Source organism: Oncorhynchus keta, chromosome 22, assembly GCF_023373465.1.
Source record: "Oncorhynchus keta strain PuntledgeMale-10-30-2019 chromosome 22, Oket_V2, whole genome shotgun sequence".
NCBI classification, from domain to species: Eukaryota; Metazoa; Chordata; class Actinopteri; order Salmoniformes; family Salmonidae; genus Oncorhynchus; species Oncorhynchus keta.
This window is the reverse complement of record NC_068442.1, coordinates 47,686,508-47,707,056: the sequence shown is the minus strand read 5'-3', so window position 1 is coordinate 47,707,056 and position 20,549 is coordinate 47,686,508. Positions and strand designations below refer to the sequence as shown.

General features: G+C 45.0%; 1 protein-coding gene across 5 annotated transcripts in view; it reads right to left on the bottom strand.

The window, feature by feature from the left end:
• Positions 1-42: 42 nt before the first annotated feature.
• LOC118400693 (PEX5-related protein-like) overlaps positions 43-20,549 on the bottom strand; it is a 205,350-nt gene continuing 184,843 nt past the window's right edge. For 3 of the 5 annotated variants that reach the window (XM_052475362.1, XM_052475364.1, XM_052475365.1), the window contains 4 exons: positions 6,055-6,217; positions 4,184-4,341; positions 3,625-3,822; positions 43-616 (listed from right to left, as the gene is read on the bottom strand). In XM_052475362.1, the coding sequence (XP_052331322.1) occupies positions 592-616; positions 3,625-3,822; positions 4,184-4,341; positions 6,055-6,217 (544 nt within the window). In that variant the 3' untranslated portion in view covers positions 43-591. Of the gene's footprint in view, positions 617-1,817; positions 3,823-4,183; positions 4,342-6,054; positions 6,218-20,549 lie in introns of those variants that run through there. The other 2 variants (XR_008075767.1, XM_052475363.1) reach the window with 2 other exon arrangements.

Genomic DNA, 20,549 nt, shown 5'->3' with positions numbered 1-20,549 from the left:
AGCACAGGATTACTAGACCATAAGAAATCAGAGTGATTTTGAAGAAATCTCTTGATACAGTAAATCCTGGTTCAGCATTGTACTACAGTGTATATGCTGCTGACAGTAAGGGCAACTAGGAGGCATGGGGCCAGAAAACATTTTCTGTAAATTATGCACTTTGGAATAAAAACAATTCTGTTCTCAATAGTATTTGCCATATAAATCTACAGTGTAGAGTTGTCAGCCATCATTCTATGACTCACTAAGACGTAGTCAATCATGACCGCAGTGACGATCATGATTGGTTACAACTAGATCTCAACCTCCTTTGCTCGCTGGGTGGTTGTGAAGCAATATCATCTTGTTGGGGTAGTTGGGCAACAGAAATTCATTAATAAATGGAAGGATGCCATAACGTGTTGGCCCAGTTGCCTTTGACGTTGTACAGTCCGCCGATGTGTTTTCTGGTCTTCAAAGCTAGCCTCCTATGCAGATTGCCAGCAGCGTGCACATATGTGCTGTGTCTCTGCAGTTGGCTCTGGCTCCTTGATGTTTTCAACAGTGATTCCATACACAAAAGACTTCTCTGTTTTCCTCCTCTTGCGTTTGCTACTGGACTGTTCCAACCATTTCCCTGTGTGGAAAAATAATATTCATTACGTTTTCAGATCATTTGAGTGGAATAGATTCAATACAAAAAAATACAGAAATTAATCTGTTTTTCAATTACATTTACCCAGCAAGGGGACCACTCTGTAAACTTGAATTTGGGTATGGTGTCATAACAAGAACGTCTTTAGGAGAAATTCAAAGTAAATTTTCAGCAGATGGCAGTAGTAGAACATGAATCTGACATTACAGCCCCCCCCACCACTCACTACAAGCCAGCCTCAACCGAATGTGTGGAGATGAGTTTGAAATGAAATTAACCTCCTTTTCACACACCAAGGTTACTAAACCTGAAGGATTTGGCTAGTGTGAATGGCAGTTTCCATGTGTTCTCGTCTGCATGGAATTATTCGCCCCATTGACGAGCCAAACCTTTCCCTAAATACCCATAAACTTAAATGGAGAATGAAAAGTTCTTAGTCATAAAGCAGCAACTGGCCAACTTTTTTTGTTGTTGTTTTTTTTGTCTTCTCATAGATTTCCCCAATCCCCTTGGCTGATACAAACCATGCATGACATCAAAGCGGTACAATTTTGGGGAGATTAATTGTCATGGTGATGGTGTCTCTGCCAGACCCTGATAGCATTCTCTCAAAGCAAAGATAGACTTTTCCTTTTGGTCCATTGATTCAGCCAGGGACATTGACTCAGGCAGGGACATTGACTCAGGCAGGGACATTGTATAATAAAAAAATGGCAGTATAAAACTTGACCTTTTGCATAGGATCCTTGAATCAAACACATTTGTTCGTTCGAACAGTAGGCCCGGCAGGTTAACACGCCAGTGCAATGCTACAGTACAGTGGTTGTCTTGCTACAGTACCGTGGTGGATATGATGGTGGCATGTGTTTTCCAGAGTGACATGCAAACTAACATCTGTGACGCTTCTAGACTACTCAGCCATCTAGTGACTAAGCACACTACTCAGCCATCTAGCGACTAAGCACACTACTCAGCCATCTAGCGACTAAGCACACTACTCAGCCATCTAGCGACTAAGCACACTACTCAGCCATCTAGCGACTAAGCACACTACTCAGCCATCTAGCGACTAAGCACACTACTCAGCCATCTAGCGACTAAGCACACTTAAAGGGATAGTGTTTAGAGTAGAATTCTCTCATAGTAGGAATATTGTAGAGTAGTAGTCTCTCATAAGAGGATATAGTTCTTTTAGCTTTATTTCAAGGGAATATTTTGGTAACATTTTGTTATGTATGACATTCATTAGTATAGCAAAAATCCTCATACATAAAATGCTTGTATGGGAACATGTAGATAGGTCACTGTGTGAACTAGGTAAAGCTGACATTGATATTTTTAAATTTTTTTATTTTATTTAACCTTTATTTAACTAGGCAAGTCAGTGAGCTGACATGAGCTGTTGTCATGTTTTATAACCTTTAACGAAGTGGCCTTTGTGCTGCCTTTGATAAACAATACAGCATATAAAGATTCTGTATTCTAGAAAATAGTGTAAGGCCTCTAAAATCCATTCGCTACCACGCTTAATCCTTCGATTTAGTCATTAGTCATGTGACCTGAGTGAATAGTTTTAAAGGTCATCCCAGCCATCACCACCAACATGAACAGATTCAAAACAGGAAGTGTTTTCTGACACGTGTGAAGTACATTACCAGCTCTGAGGGAAAAATACGGGTCCATCTTGTCCAGCTAATGAGTGCTTCTCTCAAACCAGTTAGGGTAAAGTGAAATGAGGAGCTGGAAACACCACAAAACGTGAAGAATTCGGAGGATGTCAGGTATTCGAGGAAGTCAAAAATGAATCTGAAAATGGCTTACATTGGTTGCCATAAAAATTGTGTAAATCAATTTCATTTTAGCATGCATTTAAGGTAATGCTTTTACAATCTGTCTCGTTTCATTAAGATAAGAGAAAACGATCTGTTTGTTTTTCAAAGTGCAGAGTCCCAAGTAAGGAAAAAAGGTTCTAAGCTTTTAGGTTCAGGCAAGTGCCACCGAATCCATTTAGGAACATGCTTTAGTTTCCATGCAGTGTTGTTCCTCACAGAAAAGAGGATAAAACCAACCCCCCCCAAAAAAGAATATTGATTCTCTGCTGAAAACTGTCTCCGAGTCCCACGGCTTATGGTATGGTGTAGTCTTTATTGATTTTACTCACTAAATCCTTCCTTTAGGTCAGTGTGATAATCCGGACACTCTAAAAGTATCTGGATGAGGAAACCGTTCTTGTCAATCCTCAACACTGTTCAGCAAAAGCATTCTCAGTATTTCTCTTTCTCTCTCTTGCTCAGTTCCAATGAGTTAGTTTTAATTACTGTGTTCTCTAAGGCATTACTTGTACAGTCTTTGCCCGTCCTTGTGCTCTTCGGGGAAATCACAAATTGCAGTGCAAATCCATCGCAAAATAGACTCTTCGAGCACATGCAGTACTCAAGAAGACTGCAGAGGTACTGAGGAGTAGTAAAGATGTTGTAGTGCTCGCCAAAATAGACCACACACTCGTCATTAACTGGACAAAACAGCTCTTTCCAACTGTACACTTTGGGTTTTTGGCATTTGGTAGGAGTGTAGAGCCTCTTCTCCCAGGCCTGTTGGTAGGAGTGTAGAGACTCTTCTCCCAGGCCTGTTGATAGGAGTGTAGAGACTCTTCTCCCAGGCCTGTTGGTAGGAGTGTAGAGACTCTTCTCCCAGGCCTGTTGGTAGGAGAGAAGAGACTCGTCTCCAAGGCCTGTTGGTAGGAGAGAAGAGACTCGTCTCCAAGGCCTGTTGGTAGGAGAGAAGAGACTCGTCTCCAAGGCCTGTTGGTAGGAGAGAAGAGGCTCATCTCCAAGGCCTGTTGGTAGGAGAGTAGAGACTTGTCTTCAAGGCCTGTTGGTAGGAGAGAAGAAGCTCGTCTCCAAGGCCTGTTGGTAGGAGAGTAGAGACTTGTCTCCAAGGCCTGTTGGTAGGAGAGTAGAGACTTGTCTCCAAGGCCCATCTCCACTCACATGTCCAGGTTGAAGGCTTTCATGAGGAGGTCCAAGTCTCCGATGTTGGCTGCCTGGAAGAGCTCCGGCTGGTCCATCATGGAGAGGGCTATCCGCAGGGCGGCCCAGATGTTCCCCGACATGACCTGTTGCGAGAGCTGCTGACTACGGCTCTTCCTCTGCAGACTCAGGGCTGTTAGGAAGTTACTGGCCGCCTCCCTAAAAGACAAAGGGAAGGTTTGACCGTTGGAAAACCATGTGATTAGTTTGCTACCATTAGTGATTAGTTTGCTACCTACATTAAAGCGACTGTTACTAGGTTCAGGCCCAATGTGTTTGATAAGTTTTCAAACAGAGACTTTGCTGTTACTTGTAACATTATAGTTGGTTGAACTGTAAGAGATGGCATTGTTAGGCTCAATGTTACTCAGTGTCCCCACCTCACCTCACTCCACTGACTCCACCAGAGCAGAAACTCAAAGCCCTCTGCTGCGGTGCCAGGTGCTGTTTTAGAGAGCACCAGCTGGCTCTTAGTTAGACCCTTCTCCACCCCCCACCCCTCAACCCCCTGCTCACCCACCGGTGTGCTCCTAGGTTGATGCAGCTGATGCCCAGGTTGTAACGGGATCTAATGAAGCCCGGCTGGAGCTCCAGGGCTCGGGTGTAGGCCTCTACCGCCTCCTCGCTGCGGTCCCCGTTAGCCAGCGTGGCCCCCAGGCGGTTCCACAGCAGGTAGTCCTGGAGGGGTCATACAGTGGGTAGGAGTCAAAGCCAGAGGAACAGAATGGTGACATGTTGGATAGTGGTTGGTTTTGACATTTGGTTTCAGACAGTTTGCGGTCTGTGAACCCAGCCACTGTCGACTGAGATGTTTGTTGTAAGGTTACTGGGGTGTGATTTTTTTTTATTGTTTTCCATCAGATGCTACTGCTAATGCTTTAATTGTTGTGTACTGTAATGGGAAGTCCAATCAGAAAGGAACAGTGCCTGCTTTGGTAGAGAAGATTTGCAAATAAAATGAAGTAGAATTTTGTCTGCGATTAAAAACGGCATCCTTGGAATCGACACAATATAACATGTATGAGAGGAGTGCATCATATGCGAGTTATTCCCCTGTATGTTTTGTGTGTTAATTACTGTAATGTAGGTACTGTGGTGTGATGGTGTTTTTACACACTTTTTTATCACCCTGTGAAAACACACCCTGTGAAAACTAAGCAGAGCTTAAGTTCCAAGGATCATTTGAGGATGGTTCGGTTACATCACTACGTCCGTCCTTGACTCCATGGTTGTGTGTGTCCCACCTGGGGGCAGATCACCATATACAGGGATACGGTGCAGCAAGCCTTTTGTGCGAAGCAGCAAGCTATCATGATCTCCACTTGTATTCAGCACTAAGTTATCAGCAGGGGAGAGGGCATTACCAAGTCAAATGTAGAGGGGGTGGATTTAGCAGCCACTGCTGTGGAACAGGGTTAAAGGATAGTGGTTGAAGCTGCACCAGGCAGATACTAGTGCAGGGAGGGTGAATCAGATGGGAGTTCATGAAACTGGATTTCTCAGCTCAAAGCTCTCCAGTTTGGATGCAGTGTTTCAGTGTAGTGAGACAGTACGGTGCGTCTCAGTGAGATGCAGTGTTTCAGTGTTGTGAGACAGTACGGTGCGTCTCAGTGAGATGCAGTGTTTCAGTGTTGTGAGACAGTACGGTGCGTCTCAGTGAGATGCAGTGTTTCAGTGTTGTGAGACAGTACGGTGCGTCTCAGTGAGATGCAGTGTTTCAGTGTTGTGAGACAGTACGGTGCGTCTCAGTGAGATGCAGTGTTCCAGTGTTGTGAGACAGTACGGTGCGTCTCAGTGAGATGCAGTGTTTCAGTGTTGTGAGACAGTACGGTGCGTCTCAGTGAGATGCAGTGTTTCAGTGTTGTGAGACAGTACGGTGCGTCTCAGTGAGATGCAGTGTTTCAGTGTTGTGAGACAGTACGGTGCGTCTCAGTGAGATGCAGTGTTTCAGTGTTGTGAGACAGTACGGTGCGTCTCAGTGAGATGCAGTGTTTCAGTGTTGTGAGACAGTACGGTGCGTCTCAGTGAGATGCAGTGTTCCAGTGTTGTGAGACAGTACGGTGCGTCTCAGTGAGATGCAGTGTTTCAGTGTTGTGAGACAGTACGGTGCGTCTCAGTGAGATGCAGTGTTTCAGTGTTGTGAGACAGTACGGTGCGTCTCAGTGAGATGCAGTGTTTCAGTGTTGTGAGACAGTACGGTGCGTCTCAGTCAGATGCAGTGTTTCAGTGTTGTGAGACAGTACGGTGCGTCTCAGTCAGATGCAGTGTTTCAGTGTTGTGAGACAGTACGGTGCGTCTCAGTCAGATGCAGTGTTTCAGTGTTGTGAGACAGTACGGTGCGTCTCAGTCAGATCGACAATCAGTGTTTGTGTGTTTACACTGCCATCTTACCTCTGGCCGCACCGTCAAGGCAGCATTGAAGGCCTCCACAGCTTTGTTGAATTCCGCGCTAATGTTGAACAACACACCCAGGCCCGTCTGCAGGTCCGGGTCGGTGTCCCTGTTGTGCTGGGCTGCCTCCAGAAACAGATCCTTCACCTCAGGCAGTAGAGAGCTGTGGGCAGACACACTGGACTGAGAGTCTATAGAGAGTAGAGACACACTGGACTGAGAGTCTATAGAGAGTAGAGACACACTGGACTGAGAGTCTATAGAGAGTAGAGACACACTGGACTAAGAGTAGAGCGCAGAGACACACTGGACTTAGAGTCTATAGAGAGTAGAGACACACTGGACTGAGAGTCTATAGAGAGTAGAGACACACTGGACTGAGAGCAGAGAGTAGAGACACTGGACTGAGAGTAGAGACACTGGACTGAGAGTAGAGACACACTGGACTGAGAGTAGAGACATTGGACTGAGAGTAGAGACACACTGGACTGAGAGTAGAGAGTAGACACACAGGACTGAGAGTAGAGAGTAGAGACACTGGACTGAGAGTCTATAGAGAGCAGAGACACACTGGCTGAGAGTCTATAGAGAGCAGAGACACACTGAACTGAGAGTCTATAGAGAGTAGAGACACACTGGACTGAGAGTCTATAGAGAGTAGAGACACACTGGACTGAGAGTCTATAGAGAGTAGAGACACACTGGACTGAGAGTCTATAGAGAGCAGAGACACACTGGCTGAGAGTCTATAGAGAGCAGAGACACACTGAACTGAGAGTCTATAGAGAGTAGAGACACACTGGACTGAGAGTAGAGCGCAGAGACACACTGGACTGAGAGTCTATAGAGAGTAGAGACACACTGGACTGAGAGTCTATAGAGAGTAGAGACACACTGGACTGAGAGTCTATAGAGAGCAGAGACACACTGGCTGAGAGTCTATAGAGAGTAGAGACACACTGGACTGAGAGTCTATAGAGAGTAGAGACACACTGGACTGAGAGTCTATAGAGAGTAGAGACACAGTGGTCTGAGAGTAGAGCGCAGAGACACACTGGACTTAGACTCTATAGAGAGTAGAGACACACTGGACTGAGAGTCTATAGAGAGTAGAGACACACTGGACTGAGAGTAGAGCGCAGAGACACACTGGACTAAGAGTAGAGCGCAGAGACACACTGGACTTAGAGTCTATAGAGAGTAGAGACACACTGGACTGAGAGTCTATAGAGAGTAGAGACACACTGGACTGAGAGCAGAGAGTAGAGACACTGGACTGAGAGTAGAGACACTGGACTGAGAGTAGAGACACACTGGACTGAGAGTAGAGACATTGGACTGAGAGTAGAGACACACTGGACTGAGAGTAGAGAGTAGACACACAGGACTGAGAGTAGAGAGTAGAGACACTGGACTGAGAGTAGAGACACTGGACTAAGAGTAGAGACACACTGGACTGAGAGTAGAGAGTAGAGACACTGGACTGAGAGCAGAGAGTAGAGACACACTGGACTGAGAGTAGAGACACTGGACTGAGAGTAGAGACACACTGGACTGAGAGTAGAGACATTGGACTGAGAGTAGAGACACACTGGACTGAGAGTAGAGAGTAGACACACAGGACTGAGAGCAGAGAGTAGAGACACTGGACTGAGAGCAGAGGCACTGGACTGAGAGTAGAGACACTGGACTGAGAGTAGAGAGTAGACACACAGGACTGAGAGTAGAGAGTAGAGACACTGGACTGAGAGCAGAGGCACTGGACTGAGAGTAGAGACACTGGACTGAGAGTAGAGACACTGGAGTGATAGTAGAGACACACTGTACTGAGAGTAGAGACACTGGACTGAGAGTAGAGACACTGGACTGAGAGTAGAGACACACTGGACTGAGAGCAGAGAGTATAGACACTGGACTGAGTGTAGAGAGTAGAGACACTGGACTGAGAGTAGAGACCCTGGACTGAGAGTAGGGACACTGGACTGAGAGTAGAGACACTGGAGTGATAGTAGAGACACACTGGACTGACAGTAGAGACACACTGGACTGAGAGTAGAGACACTGGACTGAGAGTAGAGACACTGGACTGAGAGTAGAGACACACTGGACTGAGAGTAGAGACACACTGGACTGAGAGTAGAGAGTAGAGACACTGGACTGAGAGCAGAGAGTAGAGACACTGAACTGAGAGTAGAGACACTGGACTGAGAGTAGAGACACACTGGACTGAGAGTAGAGACACTGGACTGAGAGTAGAGAGTAGAGACACACTGGACAGAGTAGAGACACACTGGACTGAGAGTAGAGACACTGGAGTGATAGTAGAGACACACTGGACTGAGAGTAGAGACACACTGGACTGAGAGTAGAGACACACTGGACTGAGAGTCTATAGAGAGTAGAGACACACTGGACTGAGAGTCTATAGAGAGTAGAGACACACTGGACTGAGAGTCTATAGAGAGTAGAGACACTGGACTGAGAGCAGAGAGTAGAGACACTGGACTGAGAGTAGAGACACTGGACTGAGAGTAGAGACACTGGAGTGATAGTAGAGACACACTGTACTGAGAGTAGAGACACTGGACTGAGAGTAGAGACACTGGACTGAGAGTAGAGACACACTGGACTGAGAGCAGAGAGTATAGACACTGGACTGAGAGTAGAGAGTAGAGGCACTGGACTGAGAGTAGAGACACTGGACTGAGAGCTGAGAGTAAAGACCCTGGACTGAGAGTAGGGACACTGGACTGAGAGTAGAGACACTGGAGTGATAGTAGAGACACACTGGACTGACAGTAGAGACACACTGGACTGAGAGTAGAGACACTGGACTGAGAGTAGAGAGTAGAGACACACTGGACTGAGAGTAGAGACACACAGGACTGAGAGTAGAGACACTGGACTGAGAGCAGAGAGTAGAGACACTGGACTGAGAGTAGAGACACTGGACTGAGAGTAGAGACACACTGGACTGAGAGTAGAGACACTGGACTGAGAGTAGAGAGTAGAGACACACTGGACTGAGAGTAGAGAGTAGAGACACTGGACTGAGAGTAGAGACACTGGAGTGATAGTAGAGACACACTAGACTGAGAGTAGAGACACTGGACTGAGAGTAGAGAGTAGAGACACACTGGACTGAGAGTAGAGACACACTGGACTGAGAGTAGAGACACTGGAGTGATAGTAGAGACACACTGGACTGAGAGTAGAGACACACTGGACTGAGAGTAGAGACACACTGGACTGAGAGTCTATAGAGAGTAGAGACACACTGGACTGAGAGTCTATAGAGAGTAGAGACACACTGGACTGAGAGTCTATAGAGAGTAGAGACACTGGACTGAGAGCAGAGAGTAGAGACACTGGACTGAGAGTAGAGACACTGGACTGAGAGTAGAGACACTGGAGTGATAGTAGAGACACACTGTACTGAGAGTAGAGACACTGGACTGAGAGTAGAGACACTGGACTGAGAGTAGAGACACACTGGACTGAGAGCAGAGAGTATAGACACTGGACTGAGAGTAGAGAGTAGAGACACTGGACTGAGAGTAGAGACACTGGACTGAGAGCTGAGAGTAAAGACCCTGGACTGAGAGTAGGGACACTGGACTGAGAGTAGAGACACTGGAGTGATAGTAGAGACACACTGGACTGACAGTAGAGACACACTGGACTGAGAGTAGAGACACTGGACTGAGAGTAGAGAGTAGAGACACACTGGACTGAGAGTAGAGACACACTGGACTGAGAGTAGAGAGTAGAGACACAGGACTGAGAGTAGAGACACTGGACTGAGAGCAGAGAGTAGAGACACTGGACTGAGAGTAGAGACACTGGACTGAGAGTAGAGACACACTGGACTGAGAGTAGAGACACTGGACTGAGAGTAGAGAGTAGAGACACACTGGACTGAGAGTAGAGAGTAGAGACACTGGACTGAGAGTAGAGACACTGGAGTGATAGTAGAGACACACTAGACTGAGAGTCTATAGAGAGTAGAGACACACTGGACTGAGAGTAGAGCACAGAGACACACTGGACTTAGAGTCTATAGAGAGTAGAGACACACTGGACTGAGAATCTATAGAGAGTAGAGACACACTGGACTGAGAGTCTACAGAGAGTAGAGACACACTGGTCTGAGAGTAGAGCGCAGAGACACACTGGACTTAGAGTCTATAGAGAGTAGAGACACACTGAACTGAGAGTCTATAGAGAGTAGAGACACACTGGACTGAGAGTCTATAGAGAGCAGAGACACACTGGACTGAGAGTCTATAGAGAGTAGAGACACACTGGACTGAGAGTCTATAGAGAGTAGAGAGACGACTGAGAGCAGAGAGTAGAGACACACTGGACTGACAGTAGAGAGTAGAGACACTGGACTGAGAGCAGAGAGTAGAGATACTGGACTGAGAGTAGAGACACTGGACTGAGAGTAGAGACACTGGAGTGATAGTAGAGATACATATTTCCCCCAGATCACACAGATCCACAAAGAATTCGAAAACAAATCCAATTTTGAAAAACTCCCATATCTACTGGGTGAAATTCCACAGTGTGCCATCACAGCAGCAAGATTTGTGACCCGTTGCCACGAGAAAAGGGCAACCAGTGAAGAACAAACACCATTGTAAATACAACCCATATTTATGCTTATTTATTTTATCTTGTGTCCTTTAACTATTTGTACATTGTATATATATATATATATAATATGACATTTGTAATGTCTTTACTGTTTTGAAACTTCTGTATGTGTAATGTTTACTGTTCATTTTTGTTGTTTTTCACTTTATATATTCACTTTGTATGTTGTCTACCTCACTTGCTTTGGCAATGTTAACACATGTTTCCCATGCCAATAAAGCCCTTGAATTGATAATTGAATTGATAATTGAATTGATAGTAGTGACACACTGGACTGAGAGTAGAGACACACTGGACTGAGAGTAGAGAGTAGAGACACTGGACTGAGAGTAGAGACACACTGGACTGAGAGTAGAGAGTAGAGACACTGGACTGAGAGTAGAGACACTGGAGTGATAGTAGAGACACACTGGACTGAGAGTAGAGACACACTGGACTGAGAGTAGAGACACACTGGACTGAGAGTAGAGACACAAAGGACTGAGAGTAGAGCGTGAGAGAGAACAATTTTGTTATAAAAAGGCTACTAAGCTACCAAACTGCTAGGACAGAACTGACCTGGCTGCAACTTCAATTAGCACTGAAGTGAGAGGTGTGAAAATTCTCGAGCCTAACAATGCCAGGAGAGTTTCACAGCGCCTCCCACCCAAATGCAGAGGCTTTTGAAGCCCCCGTGGCTTATACCTGTGCAGTGGTCATTACAACACAGTCCAGCAACACTATTTGCTGACCGCTACAAAGAGGAGAACGTAAGCGACTTAATGTTCAACACAGACCATCCCCTGGCATGGCACAGTGCTATAAGAGCACGCTACCCCTATGACAAGAGAGAGAGAGAGAGTACTGGCCCAGGGTGGAAACTCAAAATACTAGACATTGAGGAAATTAAAACAACCTCTGTCAATGTGTCTGGGACATTAATGGTGCAGGGCATCCTCATGCAGTTCCAGCAGGACTATTACGGGATCAAAGAGAAAGCACAGCAGGAAAAGCTCTCTCTCGGTGACGACTCCCCCACCCTCTTCAAACTGTCCTGCAGACAAGGATAGTCACCTCCCCTCCCTCCAGCACAGAACACACCCTAGATCCCACAACTGCACTGCTCCTCCATCTTTGAGAGGGATTAATTCACAGAGCTGGAGAGAGACATGGTGGCTCTCTGAGCTAATCCACAAAATCCAGACAGAACAAACCCACAAAACAGACCAACACCCCCCTCAACAAGGCCCGGCGGGCGGAAGGTAGAGATGGACGGCTGTCTGGGAGAGCTGGCTGCTCTACGGACTGGGGTGAAAGAACTTAGAGGCACCCATGGCACTGAATGAAGAGGCGAGAAACCTGAGGTGTGACAGAGAGCAGGACACTCCCCCAGAGAATCCAGCAGAACAGCCCACCTCAGACCCGGACCACAACACAACGATAGGACACACAACGCAGGACGCACCAACCCAACAGACCCCACCCCCTCCTACCAGCCCCCCTGTCAGCTCCCCTGATAGCTCTCTTGACAACGCACACACATCCACTGAGGACACACAAAAGCCAGAGATTTTGCTCCTCATTGACTCAAATGGCAAATACATTCGAGAGGATAAACTTTTTCGCAAACACAAGGCATGCCCTGGAGCTGTTGTCAGAGGACAGAATAGGGTCCCCCAGCCACATCATAATTAACACAGGCACAAATGACCTGAGGGCCCAGCAGGAAAGGGTGGCCACAGCACTCAAGGGAGTGATTGAAAAGGTTACCTCCAACCTGCTGCCACCATACAGTGGGTGAATGCAAGCATTTCACGAGACTGTGCCTCAATACCTAATGTCTACCTGGCCCACCACTCTACCCTGGACTTGAACAGCCTTTACGACCAGGTCCACCTCTACAAAGCAGAAATCCCAACTTTTGCCAGGACCCTGAAGGACGTCACCCTAAACCGTAGCCATAGCACCTCACACAGGAGCAACAGAGCAACGGACGCCCCGCCCAGACCAGCGAGACCCCCTCCTGAAGAACCTGCATAGAGAGAACCCACGCCAAGAGGACCTACACCCAGACCACAGCATCACCAGCCACATCTCAACCAGCTAATAGGACATCAAACAAACCCTGGCAACACCCTATTCACACTATATTCACACCCTATTCACACTATAACCCCTATTAATAGCCTGTTCAACCCCTTTCATATCGTCTGATATTCCCAAAGATTGGAAAGCTGCCGCGATCATCCCCCTCTTCAAAAGGGGGAGACACTCTAGACACAAACTGCTACAGACCTATCCTACCCTGCCTTTCTAAGTTCTTCGAAAGCCAAGTTAACAAAAAGATTACCAGCCATTTCGAATCCCGCCGTACCTTCTCCGCTATGCAATCTGGTTTCAGAGCTGGTCATGGGTGCACCTCAGCCACGCTCAAGGTCCTAAACAATATCATAACCGCCATCGATAAGAGACATTACTGTGCAGCCGTATTCATCGACCTGGCCAAGGCTTTCGACTCTGTCAATCACAACATTCTTATCGGCAGACTCGACAGCCTTGGTTTCTCAAATGAGTGCCTCACCTGGTTCACCAATTACTTCTCTGATAGAGTTCAGTGTGTCAGATTGGAGGGCCTATTGCCTGGACCTCTGGCAGTCTCTATGGGGATGCCACAGGGTTCAATTCTCGGGCCAACTCTCTTCTCTGTATACATCAATGATGTCGCTCTTGCTGCTGGTGATTCTCAGATCCACCTCTACACAGGCGACACCATTCTGTATACTCTTGGCCCTTCTTTGGACACTGTTAACTAACCTCCAGACGAGCTTCAATGCCATACAACTCTCCTTCCGTTGCCTCCAACTGCTCTTAAATGCAAGTAAAACTAAATGCATGCTCTTCAACCGATCGCTGCCCGGTCCTGCCCGCCCGTTCCGAATCACTATTCTGGACGGTTCTGACTTAGAATATGTGGACAACTACGAATACCTAGGTGTCTGGTTAGACTGTAAACTCTCCGTCCAGACTCACATTAAGCATCTCCAATCCAAAATTAAATCTAGAATCGGCTTCCTATTTTGCAACAAAGCATCCTTCACTCATGCTGCCAAACATACCCTCGTAAAACTGACCATCCTACCGATCCTCAACTTCGGCAATGTCATTTACAAAATAGCCTCCAACACTCTACTCAACAAATTGGATGCAGTCTATCACAGTGCCATCCGTTTTGTCACCCTCGCTTCATACTCATCGCCAAACCCACTGGCTCCAGGTCATCAACAAGTCTCTGCTAGGTAAAGCCCCGTCTTATCTCTGCTCACTGGTCACCATAGCAGCACCCATCCATAGCACGCGCTCCAGCAGGTATATCTTACTAGTCACCCCCAAAGTCAATTCCTCCTTTGGCAGCCTTTCCTTCCAGTTCTCTGCTGCCAATGACTGGAACGAACTGCAAAAATCACTGAAGCTGTAGACTCACATCTCCCTCACAAGCTTTAAGCACCAGCTGTCAGAGCAGCTCACACATCACTGCACCTGTACATAGGCCATCTGTAAATAACCCATCCAACTACCTCATCCCCATACTGTATTTATTTATCTTGCTCCTTTGCACCCCAGTATCTCTACTTGCACATTCATCTTCTGCACATCAATCACTCCAGTGTTTGTTTGGTATATTGTAATTACTTCGCCACCATGGCCTATTTATTGCCTTTAACTCCCTTATCTTACCTCATTTGCACTCACTGTATATAGACTTTTTCTACTGTATTATTGACTATATATTTTGTTTATTCCGTGTGTAACTCTGTGTTGTTGTATGTGTCGAACTGCGTTGCTTTATTCTTGGCCAGGTCGCAGTTGTAAATGAGAACTTGTTTTCAACTAGCCTACCTGGTTAAATAAAGGTGAAATAAAACTAAATACAAAAATTCAACACCCTGACTCAATACAAATTATAATCACATTTGGCAGCGATTACAGCTATGAGTCGTTTGGATAATAGTCTCGAAGAGCTTTACACATCTGCATTGTACAGTATTTGCCCATTATTTATTTTTTTATTCTTCAAGTTCTGTCAACTTGCTTGTTGATCATTGCCCCCCTCAGCCCTATGCCCCTTCTGCCCACCCCATGCCCCTCAACCCTGCAGCAAGGACCTCAACATGACAGCAGGAAATATGCCCAGGCCGTGAGCAAAGCAGAAGGCCCAAGCCCCATCCTGCGACCTAAGAGGTATGAAACAGATGCTCAACATGCTCTGCTCACACCTACTGTGATGGTCTGGGCCTAAACCAAACAAAACAAATCATCAAATCAAATCAAATTTTATTTGTCACATACACATGGTTAGCAGATGTTAATGCGAGTGTAGCGAAATGCTTGTGCTTCTAGTTCCGACAATGCAGTGATAACCAACAAGTAATCTAACTAACAATTCCAAAACTACTGTCTTATACACAGTGTAAGGGGATAAGGAATATGTACATAAGGATATATGAATGAGTGATGGTACAGAGCAGCATACAGTAGATGGTATCGAGTACAGTATATACATATGAGATGAGTGTGTAGACAAAGTAAACAAAGTGGCATAGTTAAAGTGGCTAGTGATACATGTATTACATAAGGATGCAGTCGATGATGTAGAGTACAGTATATACATATGCATATGAGATGAATAATGTAGGGTAAGTAACATTATATAAGGTAGCATTGTTTAAAGTGGCTAGTGATATATTTACATCATTTCCCATTATTAAAATGGCTGGAGTTGGGTCAGTGTCAATGACAGTTGTTGGCAGCAGCCACTCAATGTTAGTGGTGGCTGTTTAACAGTCTGATGGCCTTGAGATAGAAGCTGTTTTTCAGTCTCTCGGTCCCAGCTTTGATGCACCTGTACAGACCTCGCCTTCTGGATGATAACGGGGTGAACAGGCAGTGGTTCGGGTGGTTGATGTCCTTGATGATCTTTATGGCCTTCCTGTAACAACGGGTGGTGTAGGTGTCCTGGAGGGCAGGTAGTTTGCCCCCGGTGATGCGTTGTGCAGTCCTCACTACCCTCTGGAGAGCCTTACGGTTGAGGGCGGAGCAGTTGCCGTACCAGGCGGTGATACAGCCCGCCAGGATGCTCTCGATTGTGCATCTGTAGAAGTTTGTGAGTGCTTTTGGTGACAAGCCGAATTTCTTCCGCCTCCTGAGGTTGAAGAGGCGCTGCTGCACCTTCTTCACGACGCTGTCAGTGTGAGTGGACATTCAGTTTGTCTGTGATGTGTATGCCGAGGAACTTAAAACTTGCTACCCTCTCCACTACTGTTCCATCGATGTGGATAGGGGGTGTTCCCTCTGCTGTTTCCTGAAGTCCACAATCATCTCCTTAGTTTTGTTGACGTTGAGTGTGAGGTTATTTTCCTGACACCACACTCCGAGGGCCCTCACCTCCTCCCTGTAGGCCGTCTCGTCGTTGTTGGTAATCAAGCCTACCACTGTTGTGTCGTCCGCAAACTTGATGATTGAGTTGGAGGCGTGCGTGGCCACGCAGTCGTGGGTGAACAGGGAGTACAGGAGAGGGCTCAGAACGCACCCTTGTGGGGCCCCCGTGTTGAGGATCAGCACTAGACACTATGGAACACAAAGCTTTTACTATCTCATCCTGGAATATATACAAGGTCTGAGGTCATCTGCCTTTGGCCTAAAAAGCAGAAACTCAGACTTCATCAAAGAAATTGGAAATACAGACATTGTCATCCTACAAGAAACATGGTATAAAGGAGCCGGACCCACTGGTTGCTCCCCAGAGAGCTGGTAGTCCCATCCACCTAACTACCAGGTGTGAAACAGGGAAGAGACTCAGGGGGTATGCTAATTTGTTATAGACCAGACCTAACCCTCTCTATTAAATTGGTAAAAACAGGAACATTTTATATTTGGAAAAGAATAAGGAAATTATCACAACAGAGAAATGTCCACATGTGTGCTACCTATATCCCCCCCCAATAGAATCCCCATACTTTAACAATGACAGCTTCTCCATCCTAGAGATCAACCATTTCCAGGCTCAGGGACATATACTAGTCTGTGGTGACCTAAATTCCAGAACTGGACAAGAAACTGACACCCTCAGCACACAGGGGGACAAACACCTGCCTGGAGGTGGCAGCATTCCCTCCCCCTGATGCCCTCCTCGGCACAACTATGACAACATAACCAACAAAAAACGGGTCACAACTCCTGCAGCTCTGTCGGACGCTGGGTATGTATATAGTCAATGGTAGGTTCAAGGGGACTCCTATGGTAGGTACACCTATAGCTCTGTTACATCCTGGGTATGTACATAGTCAATGGTAGGTTCGAGGGGACTCCTATGGTAGGTACACCTATAGCTCTGTTACATCCTGGGTATGTACATAGTCAATGGTAGGTTCGAGGGGACTCCTATGGTAGGTACACCTATAGCTCTGTTACATCCTGGGTATGTACATAGTCAATGGTAGGTTTGAGGGAACTCCTACGGTAGGTACACCTATAGCTCTGTTACATCCTGGGTATATACATAGTCAATGGTAGGTTTGAGGGAACTCCTACGGTAGGTACACCTATAGCTCTGTTACATCCTGGGTATGTACATAGTCAATGGTAGGTTTGAGGGAACTCCTACGGTAGGTACACCTATAGCTCTGTTACATCCTGGGTATGTACATAGTCAATGGTAGGTTTGAGGGAACTCCTACGGTAGGTACACCTATAGCTCTGTTACATCCTGGGTATGTACATAGTCAATGGTAGGTTTGAGGGAACTCCTACGGTAGGTACACCTATAGCTCTGTTACATCCTGGGTATGTACATAGTCAATGGTAGGTTTGAGGGAACTCCTACGGTAGGTACACCTATAGCTCATCTCTTGGCAGTAGTACTGTCGTATACTTTATCACTGACCTCAAACCCAGAGTCTCTCAAAGCGTTCACAGTCAGTCCACTGTCAGAGGGCAGCAAAATCACACTCCACTTCAACAGAGCTATGCTCAATCATGAGGCATCAAAGCCAAAGGAACTGAATAATATGAAGAAATGGTATAGATGGAAGGAAAATAGTGGCAACAACAAATAGGCAACAACCAATTCAATCCCTTCTAAGAATTTTTAAAAGTATATATCCAACCCCCAGAAAAAACCTGAGCCTACGCCTTCACTATGGAGAATCACTAAAACAATACGCCTTCACTATGGTGAATCACTAAAACAATACACCTTCACTATGGTGAATCACTAAAACAATACACCTTCACTATGGTGAATCACTAAAACAATACACTTTCACTATGGTGAATCACTAAAACAATACACCTTCACTATGGTGAATCACTAAAACAATACACCTTCACTATGGTGAATCACTAAAACAATACACTTTCACTATGGTGAATCACTAAAACAATACACCTTCACTATGGTGAATCACTAAAACAATACACCTTCACTATGGTGAATCACTAAAACAATACACCTTCACTATGGTGAATCACTAAAACAATACACTTTCACTATGGTGAATCACTAAAACAATACACTTTCACTATGGTGAATCACTAAAACAATACACTTTCACTATGGTGAATCACTAAAACAATACACCTTCACTATGGTGAATCACTAAAACAATACACCTTCACTATGGTGAATCACTAAAACAATACACTTTCACTATGGTGAATCACTAAAACAATACAGAAATACACTACTGAAGAAGAAGGAACAGCATGTCATAAATCTGCTCAATGTAATTGAAGAATCCATGAATCTAACCACTTCTGGGAAAATTGGAAAACTCAAAAAAAAATGTATGGATAACCACTTCTCCAATCTTTTTGTCTCTATAACAAAACAAACAAATAGCAAAACTTAGAATCAACTATTAAAGACTACCAGAACACTCTGGATTCTCCAATTACATTGAATGAACTACAGGACAAAATACAAACCCCCCAACCCAAAAAAGCCTGTGGTATTTGGTATTTGGTATTTTATTAGGATCCCCATTAGCTGTTGCAAAAGCAGAAGCTACTCTTCCTGGGGTCCAACACAAAACATGAAACATAATACAGAATTGCATAATACAGAACATCATTAGGCAAGAACAGCTCAAGGACAGAACTACATACATTTAAAAAAAGGCACACTTGGCCTACATATCAATGCATACACACATTATCTCGGTTAAATAGGGGAGAGGCGTTGTGCCGTGAGGTGTTGCTTTATCTGTTTTTGACACCAGTTTTGCTGTTTATTGGAGCAATGTGAGATGGAAGGAAGTTCCATGCAATAAGGGCTCTATATAATACTGTACGTTTTCTTGAATTTGTTCTGGATTTAGGGACTATGAAAAGACCCCTGGTGGCATGTCTGGTGGGATAAATGTGTGTGTCAGAGCTGTGTTTAACGTGACTGCAAACAATTTGGGATTTTCAACACAATAATGTGTCTTATAAAAAGAAAAAGTGATGCAGTCAGTCTCTCCTCAACTCTGAGCCAAAAGAGTCTGGCATGCATAGTTTTAATATTAGCCCTCTGATTACAATGAAGAGCAAAACGTGCCGCTCTGTTCTGGGCTAGCTGCAGCTTAGCTAGGTATTTTCTTGCAGCACTGGACCACATGACTGGACAATAATCAAGATTAGACTAAACTAGAGCCTGCAGAACTTGCTTTTTGGAGTGTGGTGTCAAAAAAGCAGAGCATCTCTTTATTACGGATAGACCTCGCAAATTAAACTGCCTGCTACTCGGGCCCAGAAGATATGATATGCATATAACTGGTATATTTGGATAGCAAACACTCTAAAGTTTCCAAAACTGTTAAAATAGTGTATGTGAGTATAACAGAACTGATTTGGCAGGCAAAAACCTAAGAAAAATCCATTCCGGAAGTAGTTTTTTGTTTTGTTTTGTAGTTTTCTATTCAATGCCATTACATCCATTGAATTAGGTCTCAAATTGCAGTTCCTATGCCTTCCACTAGATGTCAACAGTCTTTATAAATGGTTTCAGGCTTGTATTCTGAAAAATGAAGGAGTAAGAGCAGTCTGAATGTGTGGACCCTGCCGTGTCACAGAGCTTTTTCATGAGCAATCCTGAGAGCGTGCCTTTCTTGTTTACTTTTTATGTTGATGACGTTATTGTCCGGTTGAAATATTATCGATTATTTAGGCTAAAAACAACCTGAGGATTGAATATAAACATTGTTTGACATGTTTCTATGAACTTTACTAATACAATTTAGTTTTTTTTGTCTGCCTGTTTTGACTGCGTTTGAGCCTGTGGATTACTGAATAAAACGTGTGAGCAAAACGGAGGTTTTTTCGGATATAATGAGACTTTATCGAACAAAAGGAACATTTATTGAGTAAATGAATGTCTTTTGAGTGCAGCCATATGAAGATCATCAAAGGTAAGGGATTAATTTTCTCTCTATTTCTGACATGTGTAACTCTTCTACTTGGCTGGTTACTGTTTGTAATGATTTGTCTGCTGAGCTATGTTCTCAAATAATAGTACGGTATGCTTTCGCCGTAAACCTTTTTTTTTTAAAATCTGACACCGTGGTTGGATTCACAAGAAGTTCATCTTTAAACCTATGTGAAATATGTTTTTTTCTGAATTTTTATAATGAGTATTTCTGTATTTGAATTTGGCGCTCTGCTATCTCACTGACGCTAGCGTCCCACATACCCAAGAGAGGTTAATGAATGATTTGTACCAAATACAATGCTCTTAGTTTTAGAGATGTTCAGGACCAGTTTATTACTGGCCACCCATTCCAAAACAGACTGCAACTCTTTGTTAAGGGGTTTTCCACTTC